At 37.1% G+C, this 15,549-nt stretch overlaps 1 protein-coding gene and 1 pseudogene across 3 annotated transcripts in view; both read left to right on the top strand.

Moving 5' to 3' along the window:
- The window catches only part of SEPTIN14 (septin 14), an 81,485-nt gene extending 74,803 nt beyond the window's left edge, over window positions 1-6,682 (top strand). For both annotated transcript variants that reach the window (XM_079945701.1, XM_079945702.1), the window contains one exon: window positions 4,900-6,682. In XM_079945701.1, coding sequence (XP_079801827.1) covers window positions 4,900-5,079 — 180 coding nt within the window. In that variant the 3' untranslated portion in view covers window positions 5,080-6,682. The remainder of the gene's footprint in view (window positions 1-4,899) is intronic.
- LOC307198520 (olfactory receptor-like protein OLF4) lies at window positions 6,582-13,098 on the top strand (annotated as a pseudogene). Its single transcript has 2 exons — window positions 6,582-6,594; window positions 11,635-13,098. The product of its transcript is annotated as an olfactory receptor-like protein OLF4 (transcript).
- Window positions 13,099-15,549: the final 2,451 nt, after the last annotated feature.

Raw genomic sequence — 15,549 nt, 5'->3', positions numbered from 1 at the left:
TCACTTAGCATAATACCCTCCAGGTCCATCCATGTTGTCACAAAAGGCAAAATTTCATTCTTTTTTATGGCTAATGTTCCATTGTATATATATACCACATCTTATTTATCCATTCATCTATTGATGGACACTTATGTTGCTTCCATATCTTGGCTATTGTAAATAATGCTGCAATGAACATAGAGGTGCATATATTTTTTCAACTTAGTGTTTTTGTTTTCTTCAGAAAAATACCCAGAAGTGGAATTACTGGATCGTACTGTTGTTCTATTTTTAATTTTTTGAGGAAGCTCCGTCCTATTTTCCATAGTGACCGTATCAATTTACATTCCCACTAATTCTGCACAAGTGTTGCCTTTTCTCCACATCCTTGCCAAAGTGTTATCTTTTGGATAATAGCCATTTTGAAGGGTGTGAAGAGATATCTAATTGTGAACTTGAATTGCATTTCCCTGATGATCAGTTATGTTGAGCATTTTCTCATGTACCTGTTGGTCATCTCCATATCTTCTTTGGAAAAATGTCTGTGTAGTTCCTCTGCTCATTTTGTAATTGGGTTGTTTGGGGTTTTTTTTATGTTGAGTTGTATGCATTCTTTATATATTTTGATTATTAACCCCTTATTAGATATATTGTTTAAAAATGTCTTCTCCCGTTCAATAGGCTGCCTTTTCATTTTGTTAATAACTTCCTTCACTGTGCAAAAGCTTTTCAGTTTGATGGAGTCCTATTTGTTTATTTTTGCATTTGTTTCCCGTCCCTGAGGAGACATATCCAAAAAAATTAAGACCGATGTCAAAGAGCTTACTGCATATGTTTTTTCTAGAGTTTTGTGGTTTCAGATCTTACAGTTATATCTTTAATCCAATTTGAGTTTATTTTTGTATATGGCATCAGAAAGTAGTCCAGTTTGATTCCTTTGCATGTAGCTGTCCAGTTTTCCCAACATCATTTATTGAAGAGGCTGTCTTTCCCTCATGTACATTCTTGCCTCCTTTGTTGTAGATTAGTTGACCGTATTAAGTGTGGGTTTATTTCTGGTCTCTCTTTTCTGTTCCATGAGTTTGTGTGTCTGTTTTGATGCCAGTACCATATGTTGTGATTGCTGCAGCTACGTAGTATATAGTTTGAAATCAGGGATGGAGAGACCTCCAGCTTTGTTCTTCTTTCTCAAAATTGTTTTGGCTATTTGTGGTCTTTTGTGTTTCCATACAAACTTTAGAATTATTTGTTCTAGTTCAGTGAAAAATGCCATTGGTACTTTGATAGGGATAACATTGGATCTGTAGATTGTCTTTTGTATTGTAGTTATTATACCAATAATTTTTTCAATCCACGATGACAGTATATCTTTCCATTTATTTGTGTCATTTCAATTTCTTTCATCGTTTTCCAAGTACAAGTCTTTTACGTCCTTGGTTAGATTTATTTCTAGGTATTTTATTGTTTTTTTGCAATTGTAATGGGTTTGTTTTCTTAATTTCTCTTTCTGATAGTTCCTTGTTAGTGTATAGAATTGCAGCATATTTCTGTATATTAATTTTGTATTCTGCAACTTTACTGAATTCGTTTACTAGTTCTAACAGTTTTTGGTGACATCTTTAGGATTTTCTATATATAGTGTCATGTCCTCTGCAAACAGTGACAGTTTTACTTCTTCCTTGCTAATTTAGATGCCTTTTATTTCTTTTTCTTGTCTGATTGTTCTGGCTAGGACTTCCAATACTATGTTGAATAGATGTGGTGAGAGTGGACATCCTTGTTTTGTTCTTGATCTTAGAGGAAATACTTCCAGCTTTTCACAACTGAGTACCATGTTGGTTGTAGGTTTATCATATATGGCCTTTATTATGTTGAGGTTATTATGTTCCATCTATACCCACTTTGTTGAGAGTTTTTATCATAAATTGATGTGGAATTTTGTCAAAAGCTTTTCCTGCATCTATTGATATGATCATATGATTTTATTCTTCAATTTTGTTAATATAGTATATATCACATTGTTTGATTTGTGAGTATTGTATTATCCTTGCATCCCTGGGATAAATCCTGCTTGATCATGGTATATGATCCTTTTGATGTATTGTTGAATTTGATTTGCCAATATGTTGTTGAGGATTTTTGCATCTATGTTCATCAGTGATATTGGCCTGTAATTTTTTTTGTGTGTGGTTTCTTTGTCTGGTTTTGTTATCAGTGTAATGCTGGCCTTGTAGAATGAGTTCAGAAGTATTCCTTCCTCTTCAGCTTTTTGGAATAGTTTGAGAAGGATAGGCATTATCTCTTCTTTAAATGTTTAGTAGAATTCACCTGTCAAATTATCTGGTCCTGGACTTTTGTTTGTTGGGAGTTTTAAAATTACTGATTCAATTTTACTACTGGTAATTTGTTCATATTTTGAATTTCTTCCTGATTCAGTCTTGGGAAACTGTACATTTCTAGAAATTTATTCATTTCCTCTAGGTTGCCTATTTTATTGGCATATAATTTTTCATATTAATCTCTTATGATCCTTTGTATTTCTGTGGTATCATTTGTAACTTCTTTTTTTTCATTTCTGATTTTACTTGGGCCCTCTTTTTTTCTTATGAGTCTAGCTAAAGGTTTATCAATTTTGTTTATCTTTTGAAAGAACCAGCTCTTAGTTTCATTGATCTTTTCTATTTTTTAAGCCTCTATTTCATTTATTTCTGCTTAAACCTTTATGATTTATTTTCTTCTGCTAACTTTGGGTTTTGTTAGTTCTTCTTTCCTAATTTGTTTATGTGTAATGTTAAGTTGTTTATACTAGATATTTTTCTTGTTTCCTGAGGTAGGCTTGTATTGCTATAAACTTCCCTCACAGCACTGCTTTCGCTGTATCCCACAGAATTTGGAAAAATGTGTTTCTGCTTTCATTTATCTCCAGGTATTTTTAAATTTCCCCTTTGTTTCTTCCATGACCCATTGGTTGTTTAGCAGCATATTGTTTGGCCTCCACATGTTTGTGTTTCTTGCCGTATTTTTCTTATAGTCGATTTCTAGTTCATAGTACTGTGGTTAGAAAAGAGGCTTGATATGATTTCACTCTTCTAAATTTATTGAGACTTCTTTTGTGGTCTGTGAAAGTTCCTAGAGAAAGTTCCATGTGTACTTGAAAAGAATATATATTTCTGCTGCTCTTGGACAGAGTATTCTATATATGTGTGTGTGTGTGTGTGTGTGTGTGTGTGTGTGTGTGTGTGTGTGTGATTTGAGACCAACGTTTCCTTATTGGTTTTCTGTCTGGATAATCTGTCCATTGATGTGAGTGCATTGTTAAAGTCCTTTAGTATGATTATGCTACTGTCAATTTCTTCCTTTAAGTTTGTTAATAGTTGCTTTATGTATTTGGGTGCTCCTATGTTGGGTGCATCTATATTTACAATTGTTATATCTTCTTGATGAACTGATCCCTTTATCATTATGTAATGCCCCTCTTTGTCTTCTGTTACCGTCTTTGCTTTAAAGCCTATTTTGGCTGATATAAGTATTGCTACACCAGCTGTCTTTTCATTTCCATAGAATATTTTTTCTGTCCCCTCATTTAGATTTATGATCCATTTGAGTTTAATTTTTGTGAAGGTTTGTGTCTAGATTCTTTGGGTTTTTTTTTTCATGTGAATGTTCAGTTGTTTCAACACAAGTTGTTGAAGAGAGTATCTTTCCTCGTACTACATATGCTCCTTTGTCAAAGATCAATTTGCTAAATATATTTGCATCCATTTCTAGGTTCTCTATTTTGTTGCATTGATCTATTTTTTTCACCAATATCACACTATCGTGATTACTGTAGTTTTAGTCAGATTACTATAGTCAGTGAAGTCAGGTAGCATCAGTTCTTCAAGTTTATTCTTCTCCTTCAATATTGTTTTGGTTATTCTGGGTCTTTTGTTTTGCCATAAAACCTTTAGAATCAGTTTGTCAATATCTATAAAATAATTTGCTGGGATTTTGATTAGGATTGCAATGAATCTGTGGGTCAAGTTGGGAAGACCTGACAACTTGACAATATTGAGTCTTCCTATCCACAAACATGAAATAGTTATTTATTTTGTTCTTCTCTAATTTTTTTCATCAGGGTTTTGTTGTTTTCTTCATATGGATCTTATATGTATTTTGTTAGATTTATACCTAAGTATTTCATTGGGGGGGGTTAATGCAATTGTTATTGCGTTTCTTACTTCAAATTCCACTTGCTCACTGCTGGTATATAGGAAAGCAATTAACCTTTATATAATAACCTTATATCTTGCAACCTTGCTATAATCACTAATTAGTTCCAGGAGTTTTTTGGTCAGTTCTTTGGGATTTGCTACATAGATGATTATGTTATCTGCAAACAATGACAGTTTTATGTCTTTCTTCCCAATCTGTATACATTTTATTTTTCTTCTCTTACTTTATTGCATTAGCAAGGACTTCCAGTACAATGTTGAAAAGGAGTAGTGAGGGGGGACATCCTGACCTTGAACCTGATTTGCAGGAAAAGTTCGAGTTTCTCACCAGAGTAGTTAACATTTGAAATGTTTATGTATTAAGATAAAGTTTAGCTTTCTCTGATTTCTACCTTCAACCTCCCATCTTTAAGTAAAAAGTTTTCTCAATGATTTTGCCATCATTTATAAATACCACACTCCCACATCCCCAGCCTTTGCAATCATTCTTGCCATTGTATCTAGAAGCTCATTTACTTCTCAGGTCTGAAAATGTAATTACGAGCAATATGACTCCAGCAGAGATAATTTTTGAAACTGTTATTAAGAACAAGTGCTACTCTGATGATTAGGGTGTGTTTGATAACCAGAAAAAGAGAAACATGTACTTGGGGATGTGCCACCATAGCGTGCTTTGAGTCACAACTGCAGATTTGTTTCACAGCTACAGGACAAGTTTGAGCATCTTAAGAGGGTCCAACAAGAGGAGACAATGAAACTTGAGGAGGAGAGAAGACAATTGGAAGAAGAAATAATAGATTTTTATAAAATGAAGGCTGCCTCTGGAACATTGCAGACTCAGGAGTGTACCAGTATAAGGAAGGACAAAGATCGTAAGAAATAATCCTCTCTTACCATCTGTGTGTCATGGAGCCCTATCACTCTCAATCCCATCCTCCTGTGAGATTTTTCTCATAGCACTAATTCTGATTGAAATTATACTAAGTTTTAAAATCTGTTTGCTTATTGTATGTTTTCTCCAACTAGAATGTGAACTCCTTGGGAGTAGGTACCTTGACCATCTTGTTAAATGTTCTGTCCTCAGTGTTTAGAACAAGAGTAGCACAGAATCAGCAGTCAATAAATATTTGCTAAAATGAAAGAAAATCAAAGAATTATATAGCACAGTGTGAAAAGTGATTAGCTGTTGAAATTCTTTTACCACAGCCCTACTTGTGGCTCCAGGGACCAAGTGTATATATACTATTTCATATCTAAATAGAAGTAGGGGATTTGTTGGCATAAAATATTATGTTATAAAAGGCTAATTCTTATGCTGATATTCCTTAACAAATTCTACTGATAATTTCTTGATAGTTTTTATTAAATAAAATATTGTTTCTGATTGGAACTCTTAGGCTTTTATGTTAGACCTTGTAAAACTAATATTGGAATAAATCTTGAAAAGTTAGGGAGAGCCAGAAAACAGTGGGAAACCATGAGTAACATTTGGATGATAATATTACACCTTACATATTTGGGGTATATGTTAAAACTAAAGTTATCAAATAAAGTGGACTTTTTTTTTTGCCATTTCAAAATTTTCCTTCTGACTATATATCCTGATTTTCCACATTTACAATGTCAGTTCACCTGTGTGTGTGGCTGACTCACCGTGACTCATTCTATGAAAGTACTACCATTGAGGGTCTGTATATATTTACTCCAGCTACATCTGGCATAGTTCATGGAATTTTTCTTATGTCCCTAAAAGAATAAATTTTTCTTCTGTTGTAATTTTATTACTGCATTCATTTCAAAGGCAGCATTTTTTTCAGGGTATCAGGGTATTGTGATTTTTGCCTCAAAATATTTGAGAAAATATAATCTGATTTATAATACCTTTACTTCTTGAAATTTTTTTTTTTGAAAAATACAGGGAAAGGGAGGTATATCCACAATGATTTTTATATATGTTATTAAGTCACCTTATGATTTTATCATTTGGGGGAAGAATGAAGTCTACTATGTGAACTTTTAATGGAAACTCTACAAGAACCAGGATCTTTGTTTTGTTCACTTATGAATTCATCCCTAGGCCTAGAACAGTGCCTGGCGGTAATTGTTCATTGAATAAATGAAAACAATAATAGTACATTAGCTATATTATATGCATGGATAGTTTAATTTAGATCATTGACTTTTAGAAGATAAACAATAAGTATAACATTATTGCTTTTCCACATGCTGGTGAATTATACAGCTAAGGGATTTTCATCTTCTCATTCTCTCAACATAATCCAGTGTTATTAAAATTTGAGTCACCAATGTTGTTACACATATAAAAAACTGTTATGTTAGCCTTGTAAAAGTGCATTTATAAAATGCACTTGGTTGCATTTGAGAATGGACCCTTTAGGTAATAATGTGATAGTCCATAGTTTCTTTTAGAGAAAGGAAAGATTCACCCTAAATAAACGGTATGGTTTTTCTTTCCACTTCTTTTCCAAAGGTATAAAACAAGTTATGATTTAGTAGTTTATAAAGCATACATTTGCTCATTAAATAATGGTTTTATAAAATAGTATTTGTTTCCTATATAGCTTTTAACTATATGAATAAAATTATTTTTCTCTTTCAGATCCACTTTCATGTTAAACAGAGGTTCCAGATTTATGTAGCACAGAAAGTTTTAATAAGTCAGCATTACTAAAAACTTATAAGTATACTTTACTTTTCCTTAGAGTTTTTATTTGCTAGATTATTTATTTGATATTAATGTAAATTGTATTTTTTTTTTTTTTTTTTTTTTTTTTTTTTTTGCGGTACGCGGGCCTCTCACTGTTGTGGCCTCTCCCGTTGCAGAGCACAGGCTCCGGACGCACAGGCTCAGCGGCCATGGCTCATGGGCCCAGCCGCAACAAGGCATGTGGGATCTTCCCGGACCGGAGCACGAACCCGTGTGCCCTGCATCGGCAGGCGGATTCTCAACCACTGCGCCACCAGGGAAGCCCTAAATTGTATTTTTTAAATTTCAGTTTCTACTTGATCATGGCTAGTAATACACATTCCAATGATTTTTATACATTTATCTTGTATTCTGTAACCCTTCTAAAACTTGTTAAATTCACTAATAAGTTGTAATATCTTTTTTTGTAGATTTATTTGAATTTCCTAGCTACATGATTATTTGGTATCTGAGTGAAAGCCATTTACTTTTCCAAATTTTATGTCTTTTATTTTCTTGCCTTACTTAATTGACTATGACTTTTAGTACAATGTTGAGTAGAAGTGGTGACAGGGGGCTTCATTATCTCATTCTCAATGTTAGAAATAGATACAGTTCAATCTGTCATTTGTTTCCAGTTTTATTGAGATATAATTGACATAGAACATTGTATAAGTTTAAGATGTACAATATGTTGATTTGATACATTTATATATTGCAAAATTACTACCAACATAGCATTAGCTAACACACCTTCTTACTGTCAGGTAGTTACCATTTCTTTGTGATGAGAACATTTAAGACCTATTTTCTTAGCAACATTCAAGTATATAATATGGTATTATCAACTATAATCACCATGCTGTACATTAGATTACTGTACAAAACTTGTTAACTTTATAGTTAAAAGTTTGTACCCTTTGACTGATAATTCCCCATTTTCCCCAACCCTGGCTTCTGGTAACCACCATTCTCTGTTTCTTGAATTTGGCATTTTTAGATTCCACATATAAGTGATGTCATAAAGTATTTACCTTTCTGTCTGACTTATTTCACTTAGCATAATGTCCTCAAGTTTCATCCAAATTGTTGCAAATGGCAGGATTTCCTTCTTTCTTGTGGTTGAATAGTATTCCACACTTCTTTATTCATTCATCAATTGACATACCCTGAAGTTGTATTTATATCTTGCTATCGTGAATAATGCTGCAACTAACATGGGAATATATACCCAGAAGTATGGTTGCTGGGTCACGTGGTCGTTCTAATTTTAATTTTTTGAGGAACATCCATATTTTTTTCTCCATAGTAGCTATACAAACCTCCATTCCCAGCAACAATACACAAGAGTTCCATCTTCACTAACACTTGTTATCTCTTCTCTTTGGGATGACAGACATTTTCACAGGCATGAAGTGATATCTCATTGTGATTTTGATTTGCATTTCCCTTATGATTAGTGATATTGAGCACTTTTTCATGTGCTTGTTGGCCATTTGTATGTTTTCTTTGGAAAACTGTCAATTCAGTTTCTCTGTCCATTTCTTAATAGGATTGGTTTTTTGTTTTCTTTTGTTTTTAATATGGAGTTGTATGAGTTCTTTATGTATTTTGGATATTAGCCCTTTATCAGATACACAATTTGCAAATATTTTCATCCATTCAGTAGGATGTCTTTCATTTTGTTGATGGTTTCCTTTGCTGTGCAGAAGCCTTTTAGTTTGATGTTGGCCCACTTGTTTATTTTTGCTTTTGTTACGTTTCTTTTGGTGTCAAATCCAAAAAATCACCACCACGACTGATGTCAAAGAGCTTACTGCCTTTGTTTCCTCCTAGGAGTTCTTTGGTTTCAGGTCTTACATTCAAGTCTTTATCCATTTTGAGTGGGATTGGTGTATTGTGTAAGGTAGGTGTCCAGGTTCATTCTTTTGCATATGGCTGTCCAATTTTTTAAATTAATTAATTAATTAATATATTTTGGGCTGCGTTGGGTCTTCGTTGCTGTGCGTGGTCTTTCTCTAGTTGTGGCTAGCGGGGGCTGCTCTTTGTTGCGGTGTGTGGGCTTCTCATTGCGGTGGCTTCTCTTGTTGTGGAGCACAGGCTCTAGTCATGTGCTTCAGTAGTTGTGGCACATGGGCTCAGTAGTTGTGGCTCACAGGCTCTAGAGCACAGGCTCAGTAGTTGTGGCACACGGGCTTAGTTGTTCCCCAGCATGTGGGATCTTCCCGGACCAGGGATAGAACCCGTGTCCCCTGCATTGGCAGGCAGATTCTTAACCACTGTACTACAGGGGAAGTCCCTGGCTGTCCAATTTTCCCAACATGATTTATTGAAGAAACTGCCCTTTCCCCATTGTATATTCTTGGCTCCTTTGTCATAAGTTAATTGACATATATGCATGGGTTTATTTCAGGGATTTCTATTCCATTTCATTGATCTATGTGCCTGTTTTTATGCCCGTACCATACTGTTTTGTAATATAGTTTGTAATATAGTGTGAAATCAGGGAGTGTGATGTCTCCAGCTTTCTTTATCTTACTTCAGATCGCTTTGACTATTTGGGATCTTTTGTGTTTCCATACAAATTTTAGGATTCTTAGCTCAATTTCTGTGAAAAATACCATTGGAATTTTGATGGAGATTGCATTAAATCTGTAGATTGCTTTTGCTAGTATGGATATTTAAACAATGCTAAGTCTTCCAATCCATGAGGACGGAATTTCTTTCCATTTATTTGTATCTTTTTCAATTTCTATATCAATGTCTTAAAGTTTTTAGTGTAAAGGCCTTTTACCTCCTTGAATAAATTTATTTCTAGGTATGTTACCTTTTTGATGAAATGTAAATAGAATTGTTTTCTGAATTTCTCTTTCTCATATGTTATTAGTGTATAGAAAAGCAACAGATTTCTGTATATTGATTTTGTATCCCACAACTTTACTGAATTCACTTATTAGTTTTAACAGGTTTTGGTGGAGTCTTTAGGGTTTTTTTATATATAATACCATTTCATATGCAAATAGTGACAGTTTTACTTCTTCCTTTTCAATTTGGATGCCTTTTATCACTTTTTGTTGCCTGACTGCTCTGGCTAGGACTTCCAATACTATGTTGAATAGATGTGGCAAGAGTGGAATATTTGAACACATAAATAATTAATGGTGGGCTTCCCTGGTGGCGCAGTGGTTGAGAGTCCGCCTGCCGATGCAGGGGACGCGGGTTCATGCCCCGGTCTGGGAGGATGCCGCGTGCCGCGGAGCGGCTGGGCCCGTGAGCCATGGCCGCTGAGCCTGCACGTCCGGAGCCTGTGCTCCACAACCGGAGAGGCCACAGCAGTGAGAGGCCCGCGTACCGCAAAAAAAAAAAAAAAAAAAAAAAAGAATTTCTACCACCTGTCCCCACCGAGAAACATCAAATTGATAATGATATAATTATGATAATGATATCCATCATTATAACTATAAGCTGTTATATATATATTTAGTTATGTAATTTTAGTACATGACAGAAAATGGCCATACTAATATGGAGGCCCAGATTTATTTGTCATAAGATGCTTTTAAATTGGGAATTCTGGGTACCATTTCTACATTCTTTAGAGGCAAGATAATATCTGTGGCTGATGTGAGTTGTATTTACTCCTAGCCTAATCAGTGAGGCTGGGAATGGGAAAGGTATGGTAGCAACAGCCTAGGAGACCATGGTCCAGTCTCTGTGTGTGTGTGTGTGTATGTGTGTGTTTGGGTGTTTGTGTACCTTGTGAAGTGAGAACATTCCTAAAGGCAGGGTACGTGGCCTCATAATTTCAAGGTGACTTTTACATTACAGAGACCAGAAATAAACTAACAGATGGTACTAAGGAGGCAATCAATTTAGAGGATGTCCTTGCAACAAAATTAATAATGTGGAAGAGGAACATGGAGTGGATGAGGGACCTTGTCTAGCTTAGCTTCAGCAGCAGCAGGGAAACCACCTGGTTCCTCAAATTTTTCTGACACTGTTTCTATCATGCTCCTTCTTGCTCATACCTCTCTGACATACCTGGTTCCTTTGGAGCCTTGATTTTTCTGAAACAAGCACGTTTCTTGGAGCAATTGCACTGGCCATTCCTGCACTTAGGCACACACTTCAGATAACTTCCTGGGTCCAACCCTGTCTTCCTTGCAATCTGTGTTCAAATGTCACCTTGTTTGCCGGTGTTACCTAAACACTCAGTAAAAAAAATCACACTCCCTGCCTACTGTCTCCTTTATGACTGATTATTTTTCACCACAGCGCTGCTCACCATTTGACATGTTACATGATTTTTTATTTTCTTATATTCTTTCTCTATCGTTGGATTGTAGAGAGTTTTGTTTTTCAGTGCCCTATATTCATGGCTTAGATAGTTATTGGAAAATTGAGTTATCACTCAATTAATATTCCTCAAATGCATGAAATGCATGAAAGAATTTCACATAAAAATTGTAAGACACCTAACATCTTGGGAAAAAGCTGAAAGTAGGACAAAAATTCATAAACAGAGATGGTACAAGGAATCCTAGAGAGGGGACAAGATCCGTAGACAATTTGTTGAAATTAATCAATTTCTTAACTGCAAAATGTAAATGTAGGTGAAAATTAAACATGTTACTGATGTTTTTCTCACTTCTCGTAGTCACTTACACTACATGGAACCAGGGAACCTTACAGGAATTGTAGAATTTCTTCTATGATTTTTAGAGTAACCAGAATTCCAGCCCCTCACATTTTGGCTTTTCCTCTCCATGTACATGATCACTGTGTCTGAAAACCTGCTCATCATCCTGGCCATCAGCTTAGACTTCCACCTCCACACACCCAACCAACCTGTCCTTCTTCAACGTGTCCTTTGCACATTTCTGTTTCACCTCCACCAGGATCCCAAAGATGATGCAGAACATCCAGACACACAGCAAAGTTATAACCCTCGAAATCTGCAGCAGGAAGATATATTGTTTCCCACTGTTTGCAGGATTGGACAACTTTCTCCTGGTTGTGGTGGCCTATGAGCACTTTGTAACCATCTCTCACCCGCTACGCTACACCATCACCATGAACCTCCAGCTCTGGGGACTGATGGTTCTTGTGTCCTGGGTCATGAGTGCCATGAATTCCTTGCTACAGAGCTTGGTAATGTTGGGGCTGTCCTTCTATGCAGACTTGGATATCCCCACTTTTTCTGTAGCTCAGTCAAGTGGTCAACTTGCTTGTTCTGTCAACTTTCTTAATAACGTGATGATACATTTTGCAGCTGCACTGCTGGGCGGTGTTCCCGTGGCTGAGGTTCTTTACTTATATTCTAAAAGAGTTTCCTCCATACATGGAATCTCATCATTTCAGGGAAAGCATAAAGCCTTGTCCATCTGTCCATCTTACCTCTCAGTTGTCTCCTTTTTTTACTGTATGTGTCTATGAATGTACTTAAGCTCTGCTTCTCCACACAGCTCACATTCAAGTACAACAGCCTTGGTGATGTAAACTGTGGTCATGTCCATGCTGAACCCCTTCATCTACAGTTTGAAGAACAAAGACATATACAAACAGCTTTGAAAAGACTCTTTGGGAAGGAAACTATAAAAGACCAGTTGTCCTAGGGCTGAAGAAGTACGCATGATTGCAGGGATCAAAGCCTGTGAGCCAGAATTTCCAATTATTTTATCAGAGTGTGGAAGTAGGACTTGCTACTTTTTTATTGCTAGAGTTTCTATTTCTTTGATTTCAACTTCTCTGTACAATTTATACAGCTCACTTTATTAAGCTTCCTGCCCTGACAATGAACAGGGTTATTTCCTCTTTGTCATTCTCATATTCTCTCAAATTTATTCCCAACCTTGGACTTAAAATATTTGGCAATTCTCATTTATTTCATGGGACTACTTAGATTTCTTAAAAATAATTTATTCTCAAGTGATGTAGATCACACTAATTTTTGTTTGATTTTACTAAAAGAATAGCCATGAGTTACACAACTCCTATGGAGAAACTAAACTTGGCAACAAAGACAATTTATATAATTTTATAACACAGAAAAATCTGAGACTACACTTTTTCACTTTTATGCCCAATATTCATTGTATATCACTGACTTATTTGTTCTCCCTGAAAACATAGACTTTGAAATGCTAGTGTCTCATGGTCATAGGGTTTGATTTTCCTCGTTAAGATTCTATTCTCTTATTCAAGCCCATGTCCACACTGTCTACCAGATTCACTGGCATAATGATTATCAAATACATTTATCCAAGTTTTTAATAATTTCAATTTCTTTTGTAAAGAACTCTTTCTGTTCATTAATTTTATTCCTGTGTTCATTGAATTGTCCTTCTGAGTTTTCTTGTCGCTCATTGAATGTCTTCGTAACAGAGATTTTGGATTCTTGATCAGTTAGATTGCAATATTCCATGCCTTTGTGTTCAGCTGCTGGAAAATTATCATTTTCTTTTTATGATGGCCTATTTCCTTGATTTTTTGTTAGTTTCAGGTATATAGCAAATTGATTCGGTTATACATATGTAGATATCTATATTCTTTTAAAATTCTTTTCCATTATAGGTTGTTACAAGATATTGAATATAGTTCAATATACTGTATGTGCTATGCAGTAAAACTTTGTTGTTTATCTTTTTTTTTTTTGCGGTACGCGGGCCTCTCACTGCTGTGGCCTCACCCCTTGCAGAGCACAGGCTCCGGACACTCAGGCTCAGCGGCCATGGCTCACGGGCCCAGCCGCTCCGCGGCATGTGGGATCTTCCCGGGCCGGGGCACGAACCCGTGTCCCCCTGCACTGGCAGGCGGACTCTCAACCACTGCGCCACCAGGGAAGCCCTGTTGTTTATCTATTTTATATATGGTAGTGTGCATCTGTTAATCCCATACTCCCAATTTATCCCTCCCCCTGCATCCCCTTGGGTAACCGTAAGTTTGTTTTCTGTCTGTGAGCCTGTTTCTGTTTTGTAAATAAGTTCACTTGTACTATTTTTTAGATTCCACATATAAGTGATATCATAATACTTGTCTTTCTCTGTCTGACTTACTTCACTTAGTATGATAATCTCTAGGTCCATCATATTTCTTTGATTTTTTTTTTTTTTTTTCGGGACGCGGGCCTCTCACTGTTGTGGCCTCTCCCACTGCGGAGCACAGGCTCCGGACGCCCAGGCTCAGCGGCCATGGCTCATGGGCCCAGCCGCTCCTTGGCATGTGGGATCTTCCCAGACCAGGGCACGAACCCGTGTCCCCTGCATCGGCAGGCGGACTCTCAACCACTGCGCCACCAGAGAAGCCCTTTTTTGATTTTAAAATAGTGTTTATAGGTACACACTTCTGCTTTCACATTAGAAGTAGCAGAAAACTTAACTAAGTAAGCTTTTATGTCTTCTTTGGCTCTTACAATTCACCAGGCCGGCTATTAGAATCCTTTCTTTTGTACTCCAGAAGGTGGTGCTATAGCTCAAGTTTGTATTTTCTCCCTTGCACTCCCCCCCCACCCCCCAAACCTTGGCCTGTTATCTGAGCACCCTCTGTGTCAACTAGGGCTCACTCTGGCAGATGCACTTGGGAGGCGATAGCAGAGTAGAAGGAGGTATGGGTTTAGCACTTGGGGTTCTTGGAGTGCCCACAGTTGGTGGGTGTCTCCTCGAGTAAGGTTCTCCAGCAGGTTTGTGGGCAGACTTCCTGCTGAAGTCCTGAAGCAGTAGCAGGAAACGAACCTTTAATGCCCCTTGATATTCTTATCTCTTTCCTTCCCTTCTTCCCCTCTCCCCTCAGTCACGGAGGTCCCTCCTCAGGAATCCGGTTGCTGCTGGAGAGAAATGGGTTTCTCCAGTTGCAATTCGCATAACTGGGCTAGTAGGCCAGTCACTCATCACTTCCGCTTTCCACCAGCTCCATGGGAGGGGTCATGGCTTTCCACCTCCTCTGTTGGAGGAGTCACCACCACTGCTGCCAAAAGCTCAGTCCCTTGTTAGTGTCACCCTGGGGAGATGGGCCACCTTGGCGAGTTTCTCCCTCTCCCCTCCAAACTCATCCTCACCTTGTTCCAATGGCATGCTAAAATCCCCCTCAGGCAGGCTGGACTTCCACAAATTCTCTCTCTCTAGAGGGTCTCTCGGTCTCTTCCCAGTTTGGCAATCTCCAGGCTCTCCTCCCCTCCATCCCCTGCCCCGCTGTGACTAGTGGGAGTGGAGCAGGTTTGCTGACTCCCTTGGACCTACAGCCCTTACTGAGGTCCTGTTTGTTTATTTTCAGGTACGCAGGTGGGCTAGAAACCTCCTGGCTTCCTTGATGTAATGTGCAGAGGCGCTTTTGTTCAGTTATGGATGTCTAATTAGTTGTTTAAAAAGTGGGAGGGAAAAGAGGAGCAACTTACCCCACTGGCCATATGCTGATATCACTCCTACAAGTCTATCCCTGCTGATATTTCTAACTCTAAGCAACTACATAGATTATTCTAACTTTCCCCCTTGCTTATCCCTAAATTCCCACTCCAACATTGAGAAACCCAGCTCCCATCGTCCACAGTCTATTTACTTCATTGTTCAATTCTAACGTGTATGTACAGCAGTATCAGAATTATTAACTAGTACATCTGTGAGAAATAACTTTATCAGCTAGAGCACAGTGTTT

Source organism: Stenella coeruleoalba, assembly GCF_951394435.1.
Source record: "Stenella coeruleoalba genome assembly, chromosome: 15".
Lineage (NCBI taxonomy): Eukaryota > Metazoa > Chordata > Mammalia > Artiodactyla > Delphinidae > Stenella > Stenella coeruleoalba.
This window is presented reverse-complemented; position numbering and strand designations above follow the sequence as displayed.